General features: G+C 39.9%; 1 protein-coding gene across 9 annotated transcripts in view; it reads left to right on the forward strand.

Moving 5' to 3' along the window:
* Positions 1–22,488, forward strand: part of ATP8A2 (ATPase phospholipid transporting 8A2) — a 328,555-nt gene that overhangs the window by 87,003 nt on the left and 219,064 nt on the right. For all 9 annotated transcript variants that reach the window (XM_040543949.1, XM_040543951.1, XM_040543954.1 and 6 more), the window contains 2 exons: positions 830–968; positions 5,723–5,787. In XM_040543949.1, the coding sequence (XP_040399883.1) occupies positions 830–968; positions 5,723–5,787 (204 nt within the window). The remainder of the gene's footprint in view (positions 1–829; positions 969–5,722; positions 5,788–22,488) is intronic.

Genomic DNA, 22,488 nt, shown 5'->3' on the forward strand with positions numbered 1-22,488 from the left:
GTCCCTGAAATGGGGAATGTAACTAAATTTATATCAATTTCTTTTAAATTGGACATGTTTACATGTCTAAGCAATCATTAAAAATGCTTTTAAAGTTAAAATTGGCAGAATAGATTGTGCCTTTTGACAAGGTTTATTTCTTAGTTTTTTTTTGTCTGCCTGACTTATTTTCCTGTAACATGGCCAAATCTCTTCAAGCAGTTGCTTTACAATTGCGTATGAATATGGCTAATGGTATTGTATTAAATTGTTGTATGAGGCATTCTTTTCTGGCAGGCATCTGTATGTAGACTACAGATACTTGGATTGATTAATGTTCATACCATTTCTGTTACATAGATGTAGTGATTATATCCACAAATAGTTGAAATAATTTTTGCTTTGAGCAATTGTGTCCAGTTTGTGTGCACGTCTTATAGGAGGGAAGTTAGTTTAAACTCCGTGATGCCAGGTGACTTTTGTTTTGTGAGATTAAGCAGTACATTAACTGTGACAACTCGTCATGTTCCTACGGTGATTAGAGAATGCTCTAGTGTATATACATGCGTCCATAGGATAGCTTTGGAGTCGCGTAACTTGAATTAATCGTTCTTGAAACGCTGCCATCTTTCTGATCATAAACACTGGGTTCCATTCTATACTTCTTGAAATGTGAATTGTATGCAGAGGAAGTAGAATAGGCACACAAAAAATTTACTGTAGTGTGTATCGCTTGTCAAAATGTTGTATTAGCAATGAGGCACAACGTGTTGTTTTTAATTCCCTTTTTGAGAGTGTTCCAAACAGAGATTTATCCTAAGAAACCAATCCCTCAAATTCTTTCTTTCAGGATTTACTGCTTCTTGGAGCTACAGCTATTGAAGACCGCCTGCAAGCAGGTGTTCCAGAAACAATAGCCACACTAATGAAGGCTGAAATTAAGATATGGATTCTGACAGGGGACAAACAGGAAACAGCCATCAACATAGGTACCCATCTTTCTGATTATGTCAAATTTGTCTGAGATATTGCAGGTTTCATAGTAGATCTGCTGTGTGAGGTTCTTAAACAAAAACAGGTCTGCTTTTATAGAATATTTCGTTGGTAGTGGACGAGCATGTGGTAGCCTTTGCTTTGGAGAGTTTGGGGTTTGTGAATGAAATACTTGGTCTGAATGGCAGGCTATATTCAGCCCCTTTAAAGGCAAAAGGGGCATTGACTTAGCTGTGGTTAAGTGCAGTTCTTACGTGAAGAAAGAAGGTAATCTTGTATGCTTGATGAAAAATGGAGGGCTTAGCCAGACTGTAATGTTTTAATTTTACTGTGCATTGTATCTTGATTTCATTTTTCATCATTCTTGTGGGCTGTTTTTTCTTGGCTTTAAAGGAGTTAAAGCCATCCAGAGGGACCTTGATAGGCTTGAGAGGTGGGCCTGTGCGAACCTCATGAAGTTCAACAAGGCCAAGTGCAAGGTTCTACATCTGGGCCAAGGCAATCCCAAGCACAAATAAAGGCTGGGTAGAGAATGGATTGAGAGCAGCCCTGAGAAGGACCTAGGGGTGTTTGTGGATGAGAAACTCAACATGAGCTGGCAATGTGCGCTTGCAGCCCAGAAAGTCAACCATACCCTGGGCTGCATCAAAAGCAGCATGGCCAGCGGGGCGAGGGAGGGGATTCTCCCCCTCTGCTCTGCTCTTGTGAGACCTCACCTGGAGCCCTGCTTTCAGCTCTGGGGCCCCCAGCACAAGGACAGGGACCACTGGGGTTGTTTAGTTTGGAGGAGGCTCACGGGAGATCTTAATCCTCTCTACAGCTCCCTGAAAGAAACTTGTGGGGAGCTGGGGGTTGGCCTCTTCTCACAGATAACTAGTGACGGGACTAGAGGGAATGGCCTCAAGTTGGGCCAGGGAAGGTTCAGGTTGGAAATGAGGAGACATTTCTTCTCAGAAAGAGCAGTCGGGCATTGGGATGGGTTGCCCAGGGAGGTGGTGGAGTCACCGTCCCTGGGGGTGTTCAAGGAAAGGTTGGACGTGGTGCTTAGGGACGTGGTTTAGTGGGTGACATTGCTGGTAGGGGGCTGGTTGGACCAGATGATCTTGGAGGGTTTTTCCAACCTTAATGATTCTGTGATTCTATGTCACATCCTGAGTTGATTTCCATGAGGAATTTTGGGATGGTGGAAACAAATCTGGAGGACTTTCCTCTGTGGTGATAATTGATTATGCTGTCTGGGTCCTTTTGTGGTCATCTCCACTTTATGACTGGCCGGTCTTATGAAGGGCCACTCCTGGCAGCCAGCCAGTACTTCAGAGCTTAAAGTTGTCCTTGAGATCTTCAGGATCAGCAGGACCCATTAGTCTGACAAAGGTAGGCTGAAATAACTTCTAGGCTGCTGACTGACACAATCAGCTTCATGCCAAGGTAGTTCCTAGTTCTACATTGCCAAGTAGATGTCAAGGTTTTCTGTGATATTGCACCTTGTCTGGTGTTGGAGGCGATTTTGAGATGGCTGTCTGCTGGTGTCCTTGTAAACGTACTTGCTTTTTGCACCTTCTGAGTAACAATTAGAGGAGATGTACCAGCTATTGCCAAGATACTGAAAGCACTTGTGCTGACAGTACTTGTACATATGAAAGGCTGTAAAATCTTCTTTTCCAGCAGTCATAAGTTCGGAGTCTCCCACAATGCCCCTACATAGCTCTGTTTCTCTTGCCTTGACTCTCTCTTCCCCTTATAGTGCATTTGTATAGTGCACCTGAAAATAATGACGACTCAAACCCATGTCTACAGCTGCTTTGTTTTCCTCATCTTGGAAATCTTTCCTCTCCTGGAATAATTCTGTGATTTTTCAGTGGGGGAATTGAAGCAATGCCAATATACTTGTCTGTATCCCAGCGCAAAGTTTGAGCAGGGCGTACGTGCCCTCAGTAGGCACGGAGGATAAGCGTTTTTGCCTCACAGGTACTCTGTATGCCTGCAGTGTGAGCGTGCCTGTGGGCTACGATCTTGAACTCTGGTTCAAGCAATCTTTCTCCCAGGGTACTTGAAGGGAAACAAGTCCCAGAAGTACCTGATTCATCTGCTTCGTGGACTTGTAGGCAGACTTCAAAATTTAAGACCCAGACATCAATTGACAAGCATGGATTGGCATTTTATATCTGGCTGCGAGCCAGCAGTTGATCAAGTCAAAAGCATTGGCAAAGGTATGCCCTGATCTTGTAGAGCCTGTTTTTGTTTTGTTAGTACTGCCAAAAATAACTATTATAAAACTTTGTATATAAAATATCACAACAAACTTCCCTTGTAACTTGCTGGTTGCCAGCTACTTTGTTTTATACCAGTGCTAGTTTTTAACATCTTTATAGTCCTACAACTGCACATAGTGCATAGATGTTTATAAAATGTTAGACTTGACTTAGACCCTCCTATTCTAAGCTTGATCTTGCTCCTATTTAATGTGATGACAAGACGATCTGAACTCAGCTGCAGCATTGCTTCTTCTGACTCTATGATTTCCACGTCACACAGCAGAGCAACTTAGCGTTTTCCATTTTTTTTTCTTCAGCTCCAGTGGTCAAATGGCATCTTGCTCGATTTGAAAAACTTAAAATGAAACTGAGCAGCAGTTTAGAAACTACAGCTTGCTGTTGCAGCTGCTTTTCCAATCACATGCTTCTAGAAAATCCTTTGAATTAGTTAAACTGAATTTGTAACAGCCTGCAGCAAGAATCTGTTGCCATTCCCTAGGGAAAGAATAACCCTGACATGGAGAGAGGTGATTAAATTTGTAATATCCTCTTTTTCTCCCTAGTAAAATTAAGGAAGTAGTTCTTCAGCCTGGGACTAACTTTTAGAAATGGCAAACCTTGAACTGACTTCCCACGTCAGTGTTTGTCAGTACCTGTTGAGGCTTCCTTACTCAATTGTGCGCTTCCACCTGAAAGACATTTTCACTGGCAGAATCATGGGCTGTTTGCAAAACTTTTGTGTTGTAGGTTGCATTTCATTAGAATATATTTCATTACTTTCCCAACAGATTCAATGTCACTCTGTATCTTACTTTAAAGCAGAAAGTAAACCACAGCTCATTAACGCAGTTAAGATGAAAATGTTTCTATAAGGTTGCATCTGATACTCATATTCCATGCAGCTGTAAAAATGGAACAAACAAAACATCTGCAGGTAACCAAACTTGCTATCTGAAGGTGATTGACTATGTGATACGAGCATGCTGTCCACAAAAGAAGATGAGGGATTTTCTTTCCTGACAGAAGTCATTGATGCAGGCATGTCAACCCTGGATTATCCCTATAGAAGTAGCCCAATTACAAAAAATACTGTCGCCTGCAGAAAAGATTTGCATTACAATTGATAAGCCTGTGTGGTCTTCGTAAATAACCCAAAATCCCACAGAAAATTAGTTCATACCTCAGTTGTTCTCTTGCTCTTGGGAGATAGGGAGAGAGGCTTAATCTTTTTACACTGTCTGTGGTCCTGCTTTTTGAACCTGTCAGCCTTGCAGTGGTTCACCATTAGAACATTACTCTTAGACTTTGGTAGTCTACAGACTCCATTTAAGGAAAGTAAATGGACAAAAAAAACCTTCCTTAGACCTCACTTTATGACAATCATTTCTTGAAGTTGCTTTGATGCATTTTGATGCAAAAGCATGATAGAGATACTGAGAGATCATAGTTTGTATTTTGTTTTTTTTTTAACATAACTTAGATAAGCAATGAGGCTTACACTTACTGCTTCAATAGCTGAATACTCTGCTGCTTTATGAAACCGTGTGATTATGCCACTTCTGAAGAGAACTTGCGTGTGCTTTTAGGAGAATGCAGTAGGGTCAGTCTGCATCTTATGACTTGCTTCTTCTCATGAATAGAGTTGGCAGTAAACTGATTATTCTGTAAGTGCCATGTATATTTTTCCTGGATGTTGCTTTCTCTCTCATGTCAGTGACAAAACATGATAGAGGAACTGCCAGTTCAGAGTTATTAAGCAGTACTGCAGTCATTGGCTCTTACTGTTACAAAACATCAGAGCATTTTTTGTCTTCAGTATTTTTGAATATGTTTCTTGGTGTCCTGGTGAATGTATGGAACGGCTTTCTAAGCGCTGCTCTAGACTGTGGTAACTTGCTGTTTGTTCATGCCCCAGTCCTTCATTGAGAACCATCTAATACAATTTCCTGATGCCTAGAGGAGCTCGAAGGGGCTCTCTGTATATCACTTGATCTGTGTTGTTTGATGAAGCTCAGGACCTTCCACAGAAAGCTCTCGGATAAAAATGTTTGTAAAGCACAGATGGGGCTAGGAGGACTAGATAGCACCAGCTGATGTGCAGTGCTTGTGCTTCTAGATGTACGGCATAGCTGCAACTGGGCCTTTCCTGTGAGGTGTTGAAGGTGATCCTGCCTTCATGTATATAAATGAAGTTTAGGTATAGAAATGATTACTTCTGCTGTAGGGATAAAGCCTGTATTTACTGCATCTAATTAATACTGTGTTGGTTAAAGTGTCTTAAGCACTGTATTTGGAATTGCAGATAAAATGCAGTCTCTGATGCTAATAAACTTGTCAAGTTGGAATGTGGCCTGTACGCAAATGCCTGTTTGGTGGGCATAACAGCTCAAAATAGAAATCCTAATCCTAACTATAGATCTTCCTTTTCAGGTTGAGCTAAACTTTAATACTTTTTGTAAAAACAAAACAAAAATACATATTTTTTTCTCTTGCAGGGTACTCATGCAGACTCATTTCACAGAGCATGTCTCTCATCCTGGTCAATGAGGATTCTCTAGATGTAAGTAACTAAGCAAATTCTGGTGTAGTTCTTGACAGAAAGAAGTATTGCTCAGAAAAGGGAAATTTGTCGAGCTTTCTAGTTTTAATTCTCTCACTGGGCTTCAGGGGTAGCAAGATAAACAACTCACTTTAGGAAGCCACTAATCATCACGCACTAAGCATGCTAAAAGGGGTGACTTGTACAAAACGTGCTGCTGTGGTCTCTGATCACCACCTGTACAAATCAAACTGAAGCCTCAGCAAAAGGAACTAACTAGATGGAAACTGGTGAGACCTGCAGTATGCTTTCAGGAATATAGTTAGGCTCTGTTATATGAGTAGGAGTAAGATCTTGGAAGAAGAGTCGAACAAACTAGAAGACTAATTTCAATATAAGAAGCTATCTTCAGCGTGGCGTGGAACAGCTATGACAAAACTGATGTCTGTATTATGAGCTTAGCTAAGTACGTAACAAGTGCCTGCAAGTCATAGCCATGTTCCTCAGGTATGCACAAAAAGTGTTTTTTTTTTGTTTGTTTGTTTTTTTAAATCATACGCTTCATCTTCTGGGGAGATTCATGTACATTTTTCCAGCTTGCTTGTTTCAGTATCAATGTCAGAACTTGATATCAGTTGAATATCTGCTTGCTATTAGAGGTATTTGTAGAGACAGGAGAAAAGATGTATAGTAAATGGCATCTGATACTTTCATTTAGAGTTGGCACTTATTCCTGCTTGACAGAATGGGTGGTGCAAAGCTTGTATCTCTGAGTACCCAAGGAGTTATTGGATATCTGGAAGTCTGGTGGATACTATTGTGGGAAAAAAATCAGCTGGAAAGCTGCAGTTTTCCAGTTGCATCTCTGTGATTTAGTTAACAGTTGTCTTGACAGTATTTTCAGCTCAAGCTTACGTTCATGCCAAGGCGCTAGCATCCTAGCTCATCAGGTCTTAGGAGTTCCCAGTGAATCCAAGGGGACAAAGTCCCTCTCCGGAGGAGAAAAGGCTGGATTACTAGTTTCCATGCAGCATAATACACCCTGATGGGACCTCTTGCATTGCTTAGTTTGAGCAATGAAAACTGTTATTTCTGCAACAGAAGTTAGCTATCTTCTTTGTTTCTGCATAGTAAGGGTTGTTTAAATAATTCTAGTTGGACAAGTGGACAAGGAAACTTATTTTTTTACGCTACCTCTTTGAGTGTGCCAAGATTGCAGTACGTACATTCGGTTTCAATCAAATGTTTTGCTGAAGACTCCCATCTGCTCAGACGATCTCTCAGTTTTCCACTTCTGTATGGCCCCTCTCTAAGGGAGCTGTTTCCTTCCTGTGGGATCAAAATACTGAGCTCCTGATGAGCTTTCTGCCATACTTGGCTGACTGGACCTTTTAACCCAAAAAATGATGCAGATCCTCAATGGAAAGTGAGCCATTGGTGGTATCTGTTCCCCGAGGCAGCCAGATGAATGGACTACAATCATAGGAATGTGAAAACTTGGATCCTTGCTCCCAAATGTATTGGGAGCTCAACACAGAAGAAAGAAAATGGTTGTACTTGTTTTGTTGAGTTTCTTTTGCTTTCTAAAACTTTCTAAAACTGACTTAGAGCAATGTTGATGTTTTTTGACCCTGTAAATAATACTTGTGTTTCAGTCTGAATTCAGACTAGTCCTGCTAAATGGGCAGAAGCAAACAATGTGACTCCTGTGGTGCCTGTTCAGAAATAGTAAAAGACTTGGATAAAGATTCTCTATGCATAAAGAAAGGTGTGCAACCTGAAGATAAATCATGTACCTCTGTGGAGGAATACATTTTCAAATATTACTGTAGGATTTTTAGACTCCAAAAAGGCTTCTATGTTTTAGAAATAAAACTGGGTATGTTTTTCATTGCTTTCAGAAAGTAAGGTTCTACCTAATTTTATTTATGCAGTTGACATCCTTGACGTATCCTGTTAGATTATTGTGCTTTTTAGACAAGTTTTTCATTCTTGTCTAGAAACATGGGAAAATGGAAGCCTATGACAACTGTTCGATTCAGTAGATCCAATGTGATGTTATAAGTGCTGCTTTAGCAAGAATTCTTTGTAAGATCATAGGTCCTCAGCTTGATCTGCTTGTAGTTGATGAGCTGGTTATGTGGGTTAGGGAGAAGGCATGCTGACTCCCCTTCTGAGTCCCTTTCAGAGGGTCAGCTGAGCTGCCCGCTTGCCACCTTCAGTTGACAACCTCCACCTCAATATATTCACTAAATGCCAAACTACCTGTAACAAGAACGTGAAATCTGTCCTTCCTGTTGTTTTCTTAGCACAGATCTACAGAAGCAAAAACGGAAATTTATTTGGAAAAGGAAGAGCTGGAGAGCAAGGGTACAGAAAATCCTGAAAGATAGGAACTATTGTACTACAAAAAAGTATAGAGGGGATCTCCTATTTTCAAGTACTTGAAGGCTTATTCTAATTGCTTTCTGTACTTGGTAGCATATGTACTTTAAACTTCTTATATATTCATGTTTTTCAAAAAGTTGAGCTAAGAGATATGAAGGAAAGTTAACGTAGTGGGGAAACTGAACTGGGAGGAAATGTCATTGACCAAAACATCTCTTCTCACTTTCCTACATGCCAGCTTGGCAGGCACTGTAGAATGCCAGAACTTGGAGTGATGCACAAGACCACTACTGAAAGCAACTCATGAAATAAGTTAGAGGCTAAATGCTCTTTTCTACCATGAAAGGGAGAGTGAAAGTGACAGATCTACCAAGCCACTTTGCTGATGTGAGAATCTATTGCCCAGCTTCACCTTGTGAGTCTTTTGTGATAAGAGGACAGCAAACTATCTCTGCAGATTAGGGGCTAGGGACTAGAATCAAGCGAGGAGTAGTAGGGCAAGCAATTGCTTTCATAAATGCTAAGCTTTCTCATAAATGCAATGGTCTTGTTTGGAAGTGGGAAGAAACAATACAAGGGTTCAATCTGTGCATAGCACTGTATCTTCCACAACTTAGAATCTTAGCTGATATCTTCTTATTTCCCTTACATGAGCCAAAAATAAGATCTAAGGCTTAAAACAGTTCTAAAAAGATGGGCTTTTTTTTTTCCATGTTCTACATATGTGTTGTCTGGCTACTTTGAAGTATCATCACCTAAAGTTTATAATTATAAAAAGTTGTGAAAATTATCCATTCTGGTCCTGTAACTTTAGATAAGTTATAGTTGGAGATGACAGACTTAATCTCAGCTAAGTGTTTCTTTGGCAGAGGTTCTAAAGAAGTGGTCGTAATGGCTGTTGGAGTGATTTTAGTTTGAAAAGTGATAGTTGTTCAACAACATTTCCTGTGTAAAGTTGAGCTTTTATTTCAGATGTACCATGCATCAGTATTCTTGGATCATTTCAGCATTAAGTACACATTTTATACTTGAAATACCTGTAAAACGTAACCACAGTTGATGTATTGCTGAAGAATGCAGAGTCCTTTATAAGCTATTAATAAGTAGATAGGTTTTGGCAAAAGTGGCAAGTAAAACAGTATCTATTCCTACTTGGTTCAAGTTCATAGAGTCACAAAACAGCTTGGGCTGGAAGGGACCTTAAAGACCACACAGTTCCACCCCCCTGCCATGGGCAGGGACACCTCCCACCAGACCAGGTTGCCCAAAGCCCCATCCAGCCTGGCCTTGAGCACCTCCAGGGATGGGGCATCCACAGCTTCTGTGGGCAGCCTCTGCCAGGGCCTCACCACCCTCACAGTCGAGAATTTCCTCCTAACCTCTAATCTAATCTCCCCTCTTTTAGTTTAAAACAATTCCCCTTTGTCCTATTGCTATCTGCCTGTGTAAAAAGTTGCTCTCCATCTTTTTTATAAGCCTCCCTGCAAACACTGAAAGGAACTTTTAGCTTAGTTCCAGCTAGGCACTTGTACATTTAAAAAAAAAAATGCTTTGTGGAAAACAGGTATTGCATGTTGTAATCTTCTGTTGCCCTCTCATCTGATATATATTCTGAAAATTTAATGTGTGGAAGTCTTTGCTTATGGTATTCAGCCATAAACTGAAGACAAGAGTATTAGAAGTTTTTTAATAAACATCAAAACTAATGGAAGTGCTCAGGACATAAACAAAAACAGAAGAACAGAACAATGACATGTCAGATGAGCAAGAACTCATTGATGTTTGCTGCTGGTCTTTTAAGTGAAGAAAATTGGTGATTATGTGGTACATCAGGAACACATCAAATATTGAAAGTGACTTCTTTAGCCCGGATAATCTGTTGTCTTTTATTTTTTTTTTCCAAATCAGGAGTGCAAACTTGTGGAGCTTCTGAATTGGTGCATCAAAAAATATTTTCTATTACATCAGTCTTGATTTTAAATCCAAGTGTTTCTATTTTTTTTCATGGTCAAGCACTTCTATTGCTATTTTTAATATAGAACTGAGCTTTGCAAAAGCAAACCATATGTTAAAACAAACAAACATATTTTGTTAATAATTACCACTGGTTCTTTTAATTCTAAGGTAGTTTGCTTCAGTTGGTTATTGCTATTTTTTCAAGGTTGGATAGCCATAGTAAATATTTAGTTTGCATGTTGTAACTGTAACAGATTATTACTTGGCCTAAAATGTATCAATTGAAGTTGCTCATACCAAGTTCTGTAGCATTATATTTAATATATTCCACCTTTAAAATCCATTAATGCTAAAAACGAATTTTTACAGCATCCAAGCTGGGCTTAGAGCCTTTAAATATTGATGCCCTTTCCCCTTGTGTGACTTTTTTTTCCCCTCTTCTGCTCCTTGGCATGCAGCAGCAGGTGAGATGTGATCGAACAACTGTCTTGGCTTGTTTTTGAGAGCTAATTTTTTTTTCTAAATCATGCAGTTGAGGGAAAAATCAATCATTCCTGTTCTCTGTAGAGAACTACTGGGAATAGAAAAGACTAATCCCCTAGCTTGATTCAACTGAATTCTAGAAACTTAGCATAATGATCTGCAAATGTTTATCCCTTGCAGACTTAACTGCACGCGTACATATGCTCACTTGATTTTTCCTTCCTTTTCCTAATGAAGCTTCTTCAAGTGAAAATATTTTGGGCACTGGATTTACTTGGAGTGTAATTCTTGGATTCAGTTCCTGTTTAATTAAGTTGGAAACGCCATAAAGTCATCTTGCACAGCTCTTAACCTGGACAGAAGTTTTTTGTTGGCGTGTTGTTGACGTTGAATTGTGAGAGCAGTGAGAGGGGAAGCTGAAGAAGGGAAATCAGATGATCCAAAGAGGCTCTGGAAAGCCTGAGATAAGATCCTGGGTATTGCAGCTGATAAATCTTAGCCGTGGTAGGTGTTTTGTTTTTTTTCCTTTCAATGTGGTAGAAAGAAGAGCTTTCTGTGTCAATTGGCTTTCTCAGCTGTAAATAACAGTAGCAAAAGGGCAAAACTAGATGGACCCAATTCTGAACCTGTATGTAGTATTTTCCCATATAGTAATAGTGTTAATAGAAAGGGATCTCCACTGCAGCGTGTGTCCTGCAGAAATCATGTGCCTGGACCCTGAATCTACATCCCATGTTACCATATAGACGTACATTTAACAGCCAATCAATAACAGCCAAACAGTGCTCTAGTGCAAGAATGTGCTCAGTGCCAGTGGCTACAGATGGCAATCAGTCTAAAGAAATGTTTCCTCATCTGTATCTTTTCCACGCTTCATTGTTTGGATGAGCTATTAAACATGAGTAGGGAAAAATCTTAGTGCTACCATGGTATTGTGTAGCATTCTTTAAAAACAAAACCAAAAAAAAAAAAAACAAAAAACCACCAACAAAGTAACTTGACAGTATAATTTGGTGTGCCCTTTTAGTGTCTTGGTGTTTGTAGGGAAGCTTTCTGTGCAGTTTTCTTGTATTCTAGTAGTGAAGACGACAACTTGAAGAGTTTGGCTATTCTGTTAGTATCTTATTTTTGTTATTCCATAGGGTAGTATTGCTATGATGGTTTTACAGCCTCTAAGGAAACTCTCTTACACATGAGAACATCAACAAATTTACCTGGTAACTTGCATGGCCTTTGTTCTTATGGGCATGTTTCCTTCCCAGGTTTATGAACGGAGTTTAAAAAAAAACTTAAGAAAATCTTTAAGGCACCATTATTCACTGCATTTAAATACTGATAGGTCGGTAGGTTATTATTTGGTATTTGTGTCTATAAACTGCCCTAGATCTCTTAAGAATTAGAACTCTGATCTGATCATTGAATTTACCCAAATGTTAGACATAAGCAGATCTCGCTCAGTTGCTGCCTACATTTTTTTTCCTAATAACCGTTGGGAAAACTAGGACTGCTTAAAGGAGGAAAACCTGAACAGTAGGCCATTAAAAATACTAATCAGCATGTCCATTTTCAAGCAAAGAACATGGATCCAATACTGGATTCTGTCCTGTGGCTCATCAGGACAGAAGGATTTGTGTAGTGTTACGGTTTCCTGACAGAAGGTTTTAGCTTCACTATACAAATTTCTTTAGCACAAGGTAATTGAGTTGCTTTATATGAATCCGTAGTTCAAATTCTTGAGCAAAGCTACAGGAGACGGTATCTGTCAAGCTCTGAGAAAATGTGAGGGTGTTGCTTTTTTTTGGGATCCTGATGCTTCTGCTGTTGGAAGAAAGCACGTGTACATCTTGTTGGTGATATCCGACTCTAATTGCTCCCAAGGAATGGGGTAAAGTCATTGTCAGATTTTCAGACTAAAATCAAAGTTAACCTCTACTGGGAACTCCAGAGCATTGGTATCAGCTGTTCTTCAGTCCTACTAAAAAGTATGGTAGTAAGGTGCACAGATAATCGCTGCTGAACAAGTCCTGTACTGCTAATGCCTTGTAGGCACTTGGAAGATTACATTCTGTCTGTTGCTTAAGAGAGGAAATGGGGATCTTTTTCTTCTCTGCTATCGTCTGCCCAAATGTTTTCAGATTAAGTTAGTATTCCAGAAAACTGATCAATGTAGGCAAGATCACTTTTAGCCAACCATCAGCTCTCCTTCAGGTGGGCGTCTAGGATGCTCCCCTGGAGTTTGGGGGCCAGTAAGTTCTTCAATTGCCAGTCAGCTTGGAATTGTAATCGTCTGTTCCGTGTAGTACTGGGAATTAGTAAAGAAAGCTAATTAAGAAAGCTAGGGAAAGAATGCAGTATTTCTGTATTCTCCGAAGTGTCCACTCACCAGGTAAATCTTCAAAAATACAAAGTAGAACAGATTGTTCTGCTTTGTTTTTGAGGAATAAATACAGTCTGTGATAACTATAGTTATTTGATCTGTATAGCAAGTTAGTGGTGTGGATATGAAGATGTACAGCTCCTCATGTGAAAAGCTGCTTTGATTTGAGTCTACTGCATTAGCTACAAATGAAAAAATGTAGGTGTCACCTGGACCCGTAGGTCTAAGTACACACAGCACTGTGTAACTTAAGTGTTAGATTCCTGTTTTTTCAGGAAGTAATACTAATAAGTTTGAGCTGTGAGAGGTGAATGAGTTGGCCTGTTAATTTTATCGTGCTTTCCTGTTTCAGCATTCATGAATGACTGTTTTCCCTTGTCTGTGGTGCTTTTTTTCCTGTTAGTGTTTTCTGACACTGTGATAGTTGGTTTGGATGAAATGGGGGCATTTGTACCACAAGGAATGCAAGGACCTTTAGGAATCCAAAGGCCAGGTTTCTAAATAACTCTTCCATAGTTGTAAATCTGAGAGGATAGGGTGGTTGCTTTTTATTTTTTTATTTTGGATTTTTTTGTTAGTTTGAAATAAACTTTTCTAAGTTACTTTTCCCATCATCTCTTCAGTTCTAGCAGTGATCACATTTGACAAGACCTAGAAAAGATCTTTAGGCTATGGGTATTTTAGCAGCTGGGGACTCATCCTTCTAATGTCTTGTCCATGCTATAGGACAGAGCAGATCATATTACGTAGAAGAAGGGAAGAGTGTTGCCTGAAATCCATGTAAAATTTGCTTTCTCTTTAGCAGGAGTTCTCGTATGGCTGAGGAGAATGACAGAAAATGCTTTTCATCTTAAAACTGTTAATGACGTTCACAGATGATCCTTGAGCGTTACCCAGCTCTATTTTCTGTTGTGTAGGTAACAAAATTATGGCTTCACTGGGGCAGTGAAGGAAACATCTATTTGCTTTGAAGATAGGATTATTTGCACCATACTAACATAGTTCTTACTAATGAGCGCAAGAGATCATCGAAACGTAAGGATGCATAATGAAATAAAAATAGGATTTTGTTAAAAGAGACTATCTGCAAAATGCCATTTTTGCTTACAGTGAAGCATGGTGATGTTTTAGAGGAACAAGACTAAGAGCTTGTCTGATCTGAAGGTAGAAGAGTTACGGATCCTGATCCTCCCGATTGATATAGTTAATATTGCACATCTGTAGAAACAATTCAGGATTGTCTTTTGTATTGAAGGGTAGGAACTGAACACTTCTTTCTTCCACCAGGATACTTACATTCATATCTGTTCCTCTGCTTTCCTTGAAGGGGATGAATGCCTTGTTCATGCACGTTTATGGTGTGTGGTGTTTGTGGGTGCTGATGTTTTGGTTTGTGTTTCATTTGTTTTTCTTTACATAAGCAATTTTCCTTTCTTAGCTTTAGGCCAGCTTAAAGCAGTAGGATTGGTTCACCTGCACTGTTAATTTACTGAAGGTAGTGGAGAACTGCTGCTTTAGGCTAAGGATTAGGGTATGGCTTGATTGCATTTTCAGAAAGCAAAGTTTAAGTTATGTAGGTGTCTGTGATCTGATTTTTGTGGTTCACATAGTACTGATTTACTACTTATATTAAACCCTTTTCCAAAGGTTAGTTTCACTTTTTTAAGAATTAGGGCATCATTCTTGTAGCTGAAGCTTGGCTATTTCTTTATGCCTGCTCATCCATCATATAAAGGAATAAGTTTCCTTGACATTAGAAATAAGGAAAAAGACTTTATACATTTGGCTCATGCTAGAAAAATGTCTCATTACATTTTGTTAGGCTGATTGGTCTGTGTCAGAAACTAGAATTAAGCAATTCTCCATCTGTAGGAGGTTAATTCCTGCCTGCGTAAGTGTTTCTTCTGCCTTTTAAACTTCTGTGTCAACTGATCAGAAAAATCATTTAGAAATGTCTAGGTTTTCACCTGCCTTTGCCATAATGACATATACTTGATGCTTCACAGAGATAGTGACGTTAGAGGGTCAGTTTTACTCAGTTTCATATATAGACAGTGATTTGCTAGAGAAGCTAAACTGCTTCAAGTTAGCTAGTAAGATGGTTTTGAGACAAAACTGTTTGGATATCTTGCTTCAGAATTCCTTGGGTAGTTTTATGTTTTCGTTCTATGTGACTTCAGTCATGTTCGTTATTTATCTTAACATGAAGCGATGCCATCATAGCAGGTTATCTGAAAATCACCGCCTTTTCTACAGACTGAAACCTCAGTTTTATTGTAAACAGTTTAGCTCTATAACACAATCTTCTGGAAGGAAAGGGCCTCAACCACTGCTGTAGGAGCGAAGGAGTAGTTGCCACTAACTTGAGAATTGCTTCAGCAGTTGGCATGTTATAGAATCTGGAAATGTCAAAGTGGCAGACCTTTTTCAAGTAATTCTGAAGTTCTGAAAGGTCAGAACTTTGTTGTTGTTGTTGTGTGTATATGTATTTTATCTTATTTTTTTTTAAAGCCTGGGGAATAGGAGTATTGTTCAGAGCTGGGGTGATTCAGATGTCCTTTGAAGCTTCGATCATGCTATGTTGCAGCAGTATGCATGCTGGTCACGCACTCTCAGATGCTCTGGTCTTTGAAGCTAGCTGGACAGGGTGGACACCAGGGCTTTGGTGGGGGAGTGAAGGCTGAGACAAGTTGCCTGACAAGCTTAGAGTTGGTGTCATCTCTTTCATTCTTGCAGGCTTGGGTCTTGTGCTGTTATTGCCAAGTCCTTTTCTCTTCTATTTGGAAATAGGATAATTTAGGAAGAGGATCAAAATCCACAGAAAATTAATCACTTTTACTATGTGTTCCCTCCTACCTCACCATAATAAATGTAGATAGTGAATTTCTGAGTTTAGTGTTTAAATGGTCTGTGAGCGTGGTTCTTGGTAGGATGCCTATATTTCATGGCAGGCATCACTTAAGCAAAATGTGGTCATAAAATGAATTCTTCAGCTTTGTCACTGAAGCTCACTCCACAAGCTGTGGCAAAGCCTCGTGTTAGGTGTGCGTCTTGTGCTGTGGGATGTGCTTATCCTGTGGGTGCTTCAGATGGTTTCCCTCTTACATATCCTGAATTTTCTTGTTAGTGTTTTCCTAAATGCAACACTACAGACATCTTGTGACAGATTATTCGTGTGGCAGAACTAGCTATGGAGATCATAATTTATTTTATGCATTGGTAGGTTTCCAACCCTTTCATTTTTCTGCTCTCTCCATAAATCTCAAATTTGTGCATATACAGGAACTGTCATAAAGTTTAGACTTCGCAGTTTACTTTTGGTTTGGCTGACTGAGCACTATGGTCTTGAAAAAGCAGAGCGCTTCCTTATGTCAAAGCAGCTCTCCTGCATCCTTGTTATTAGTTCAAACAAACAATGTAAGATGCTCTGTTTATTTGACCCAGTTAGTCTTATGCAGTTAGATAATAAGGAGCAGGGTTAAATGTTAGTATTTTTAAGCCAGTTGAAAATAGTGAAGCCAAAAAAAGTATAGTATGTCTTGACAGTTTCTGTGGAAGAACAGATTGCCTGAATATTCTCTATCGAGGAATACACTACTAGCCTGTCATGAACAAGCTGTGTCACTGAGAGAAATCTATTTTTAATTTGAGCAGGCTCTCCTGAAAGAAAACAAGGAATTCCTCCAATTTGTTTATTTATAAATGCAACATATTGCAGAGATTTTTTTAATTATCAGCAGACAAAAACAATTAACAGCTTGCAGAGTTGCTTCAAGGGAATTCTGGGCACATATAACATGGTCCATGAACTAGAGGACAAATGAGCTCTCTGCAAGTTAGGACTGCTGTTAGCTGTGGCTGCACTGGTACTTAAGGAACGGTTGGGTGCCTGGTGTGATGTTGAGCCACTGAGAAGTCTGAAGGAAAAATGTGAAGCTGACTTTCAAGTCTCTTGGCTTGACTGTGGTGCATAATGCTGGAATTACGATGACCCACAAGAAACTCGTTCTGTGATGAGTCTTAGATCAGCTTGTTCCTGCCTCCTTGGTGAGAACCAAGCTACCAGTGGTAAGCTCAGTTCTGATAACCCGTACTCACCAAGGGCAGCAACTTGCCCCTTAAAGACCTGCACCACGTCCTCCTGCCTCTTACTGCAGGGTAATGATGTTGAAATAACTGATGAGGTATTCTTCAGACAGCCTGACATTATTTAAAATAAATGAAACACTTCTTTGCCCAAATCCTGCTCTCACTTCTCGGGACAGTGCTAATACTAAATACTTGTGCAACTGTTGTTGAGGTGATAAAATGTGCGTGCTGCAAGCACGCCACAACCTCATAAAGTTCCCATTTTTGGTCACTGCAAATGTTGTTCATTGATGGTTTCTGCTGGCTGAGATGGAGAACATAAGATGCTTCCAGCATGTGCAGTTATGACACTCTACACATTCCCGCTTCACTGGGGGTAAACGTGATGCAGCTCCCTCACCATCTAAAGCTTGTTTAGGGAAGCACCTTTGTCAAAGTTACCCTGAAACCTTCTGTTTTGCCTGCCTTATAAAGCCTAGTTTGTTTTCTTCCCATCTTCTGGTTATGCTTCTGATGTAAGGTGAGGTCCCAGATCCAAATGTGATTTTGTATTTCGCGTTTCGCAGTTCCTTATCTAACAAACAGGGTAAACAGTGACACTTTGGTGGAAGGCTCTCGGGAAAATACTTGAGCTGACAGAGGATAGCAATTCAGGTGACATAGACCTGCCAAAAAGCAGAGGTGTGGAAGCCTGATGATTATCTAGTCCATTCTTCTGCAAATGTTTGTTCAATGCATGTGCCTTTGGATCTTTCGGTGCCCCTTTACAGTAAGGTAAAGCGAACTGTTCAATACATGGTCGCTTTACCTTTTCTTGCCTGCTACCTGAAACACTAAAATAAGGAAGTCCTTCATCCCAGAAGGAAACCTGGATGTTAGCCCAGTCTACCTTCATATCTTGCGTGATTGAAGTCAGGCCACAGGGCTTTGAGAGACCTTAGATAAATCCTTGGGGGAAAGAGCGTGAGGCTCACAGCAAGTGTTGGGTAGCAACTTTCTGCTCGTGCAGACCTTGTAGATCCAAGCACTTGCTTCCTTGTTAGGCTAGTATGTGTAGCTTCTACTCAGTATTCAACTGCGATCTGTGACACTCCAGGAAACAGCAATTAACCCCTACGACAGCTAAATGCTGACATGTTATTCAGCACAGGATAATGGCAGTAATGGAGTTACAATATTGTCAAACACCCCAATTAGGCCAACAGGCAGAAGTGACAGTGAGTAGTTAGTGGAAAACTGGCCATCAAATCTTTGTCCATTTTCAGGGTCATGAGGAAGCTTTCCTCTGTTTCAAAAGATGCAGGGATTTGGTGTGTGTTATTAATTCAAACTCTTGCAGTTAAAGTATAGAGTTCACTGAAATAACAAGATATAGCTATTTGCAGAAAGACGAGGTATCAGATTCTGCAGTAAAACCGGGCACCGTTTATGTGGCTAATTGTGGCCAAAGATGTCTGGCTTTGACAATTCTCTGCTCTCAGTGGAGAAAAAAGGGTCAGCAGAGCATGTCCATTCTGACATGGGGTTTAGTAATCGGTAGAAGTCTGGGAAAATGTGGATGAATAAAACCAATTAATAGTTAAGGGAATTTGTATGATCTGGGTTGGTATGGTAATATCTGTGATGTCTTTATAGCAATAACGTTTCCTAACTTATCTCTAAATAATATAAGGAAAGGGGGGGATGAGCTAGAAAACTAACGAGCTGCTTTCTTTTGAGAACTTTGGCTTTCTTTTCAAGTTATTAAAACTTAATTGCTATGTCTCTGTTAGGTTTAATATTCTCAAGTTCCCAAGGGGTTTATAGTTCTATGCAGAGCTTGACAGACAAACTCTACAGTTCAGTAGACAGAGTTAATAGGTTTAGTAAATATTAATAAAATACATCTTTTGTACAACTAAATCTTTAGGGAAATTACTCTGCTGGTTTAATTTTAAAAAGAAACATGATCTCGATGATTTTGTGGAGTTTTCTTATTAAAATTATTTTTAGTAATTGAGGCGGGTATCATATTTATTAGATAAACTTTAATAAAACTTCAGATGTATACATGGGGTAAACTGATAGGGAACTGAACGGTGTGTTTTTAAAACTCTGTGGGAGGGAAAAAAGCTCTTTGTAAGTTAGTCATCACTTCAGGGAATGGTGTTTGTTTGACTAAAAAAGAGAAGTTTGCCTGGGGCTTTCTTACATAGCACCTTTATATCCTTGGCTGAAAAATAAAAAATACAGGAAACCATCAGCACGAAAGCAAATTGGGTGCTGTGTCCAGCTTTTCAGTTGAGTGGTTACCAGTGTCTCTGGGCAGCAGTTACACAGTGACAGTAAGTTTTATTTCCAGTTGTTTCTAGGGTTAGACAAAAGCAGTCAGGCGACCAGCATGCAGAAACCCGGTGCAGCAGCAGAGCTGGAGACTTGCTTCCTGAGCTACTTGTCCATGCTGGGGAAATGCCATTTTGCTCTGGCTGTATATTGGATTAGATCACTTAAAATGGTTGTACTAAAATTGGCAACATTCAAACTTGACTGGTTTTGGAAGCAAAGATGCCTCTGAACTTACCTGAAAAACCAGTATAAAGCACCAATTGATAATGTTATCCAAACAAGAACAGGGTTGACATTATATGTTGCCCTGTGACTTCTTACATTCGTTATACAATACAATGTAGTCATTCCTTGCAGTGGCAGTTGAGAACAAATGTGTGTTGATTTTAATGATTTTTTTCCTTTTGAATCTGCAAGGAATGAGTAACCAAGTCTGCAATAGAGGAAGGGGATCGAATGAGTTACGTTGAGAGTCTGGTAGGGTAGAGTGCCTCTAGAAGAAGATGCTTGGGGTGTTGTTTTATTTTTATTTGTTTTTTGAATGATGGAAGTATGTGAAGCTAAGAAATAGAAGCAATTTAGCTGCTTAGCTTCTTGAGGTAGGAAACAAAATAGTAAAACAGCCCGAGACAGATTGTTTGCCTAGTGGTTTGCCCAGCACCCAGGAGTCATGTGAGCCTTCAATAAATAAATCTGCAAATGACAGGGATTATTCTGGCAAGAGTATTAGCAAGTGGCTTTGCCAAGAATGAGTCATTGCTATTTGTCAATATAGTAGGAGAGTGCTGTGCTCAATGAAATAAAAAGTTGTTGCTATAGCTATTGTACAGCAGTGCAGGGGAGTTACCTGTTATTAATCTCCCAAGAGCAATATAGATGTTACGTAGAACTTTATGTGGTAGTCGCTTACAGAAAAATTCTTCAACTGGGTATTATTCAAACTGCATCTTAAAGTGAGTGGTAAAGAGTCACGTAGGACCAAGCAAACATCCAGCACATTTCATACTGTTATAAGAGTTGAAGCATTTCTACTGATACTAACTTAACTTCTGCAGGGAACTTAAATGAGTGGACAGCCAAGGTAACTAGTTGCTGGGTGTTGCATACCCAATGCACACAAAATCCTGGAGTGCCTCTGCTCCTCAGTCAGTGCAGCATCTACCACAAAATGGCCTAGTTCCGTACTGGGATTTTTGGTTATTAATATACACGCAGTCTAATCATTATTGCTGTCACCACTATTGAATTTTTTTAAATTGGAAGGAAGCTTGTTATATATGAGTGCTTAACAGAAGCCTGATGTTAACAGGGACTAAAATAGACAGAATATTTTAAAGGCTAAATAGAGTAAAAATAACATGGACTAAAATAGGATGAAAAATCCTCTTTTATATCCCACTAAGATATTGAATAGAAATACATTCTGCTGGAAAAATTGGCAGTGTGTTCTTTAAGACCATGCCTACTGCCTCATAAATGCAGTTTCAATGCAGTCCTGAGCTTGGGTTTTCACATACAAAGGGCTGGCTACGGCATCCTTTCCCATTATGCATTTCTGGAACACATAATGCTTTACGAGCAAAGGTTAACTAGGGCCTGAAGGAAGCTCTGAGCAGGAAAGTACAGATATATTTGTAGCAATGAGGACCACTGGCCAACCCAAGAATTATTGCTTCTGTGTATTATGTAAAAGGTAGAACCTCTGTTGTTCAGATCTGTCAGCATGTTCTGAAGGATGTTCTGCACTAACTCATTGCAGTGTCCAACGATGGCTAATTCCCTGACTCCCCCATGACAGGATTTCAGTTCACGTAGTCAGAAATGTAGCCTGTGTCATTTAAGAATGAATATTTTGCTCTTGGAGTTGCAAGTATTGTTATCCTAACTGTGTGTGACTCTACGCTGTCCGTAGAGCTCTAAAAATCTTTACGGAACTGCCTTTTGAAGTTAAGCATTTCTACAGAATTGTTCTTAGCAGCTGAACATATCTTATGAGGATAGTGGAGTAAGTTATAGGAGGAATATGCAGTATCTGGAGCCTTGTGAGACTGAGGAAAAAGTAAGTCTTGGCATCCCTGTGAGTTTCAGAAGTATTGCATACAGTCACAAAAATTGCTGTGATAAACTTGTGTGTTTTGAGCACTTGATTCTTATCAGAGCTCATTTCCCCCATGTAAAGCATTTATTGGCTTCAGCTGGGAGAAAGCTTTTTGTGGTTTTTATTTTATATTTAAAATACTAACTTGTGGAACCTGGTTGTTAATTGTTACATCTTAGGTTGTATTAAATTGGACTGAGCTTAGCAAAGGGAAGTTTTCTATTCCTGGGCAGCTTGAAGCTACTTGGAATGGTAAAGACTTTACTACTATTATTATCACTTTTTTTTTTTCAAAGCAGTCATAGTTGAAATAACCAGTAATGCTGTCCAGGGAGCAGCTGAGTGGAGGCACTCCCTTCCTTTAATCTGCAAGGAAGCCAGTAGCCTAGCAGCCCTCACTCCTGCTTGTATCCTTTTTCCATGGCTCCATAAGGATGTCGCAAGGCTAGACCATCCCCAGGCAGTGCCTCTCTGAAGCTGCCAGCAGGAGAAGGGTGCGAGTTCACGCACATCAGCCTTCCCCAAGGGTAGAGCCTCTGCCAAGTAGGTAATGTCATTTGAGGGAGCCAAGTAACAAAACAAAATCTCACCCTACCGAGTGATTCAGGAATATCTTGGTGTCTGTGTCATCATCTCTTATAAATCCTAATTCACTTTTTATCTTTATCCTGTCTTAAATTCCTCTAGAGGAGGCCTCAGGCTGTTCAGGAACCTCCAGCAGTGCACTTCTATAGCTAAAGCCAGCCTCTTTTGAGCAGTGAAAGCTGTGGTGTGGTGACAGCATATGCTGAAGCAAGCATGTGTGTTTGCTTTTTCCAAAAACATCAAAATAAAAATCATTTGACTTGGAAATGAAGTAGAAATCGGCAGCAATGGTGACAGTTTTATTGCAGCTTCTGGCCCAGCTGTAGTGAACAAGTCTGTACAGCCAGGCCCTGCTTCTCCTGGGACGGTGACCTTCAGCATGGGCAGTGGCTGGAGCCTGCTGCTTTCCACGTGCCTCGCA

Source organism: Cygnus olor, chromosome 1 (genome assembly GCF_009769625.2).
Source record: "Cygnus olor isolate bCygOlo1 chromosome 1, bCygOlo1.pri.v2, whole genome shotgun sequence".
Classification (NCBI taxonomy): domain Eukaryota; kingdom Metazoa; phylum Chordata; class Aves; order Anseriformes; family Anatidae; genus Cygnus; species Cygnus olor.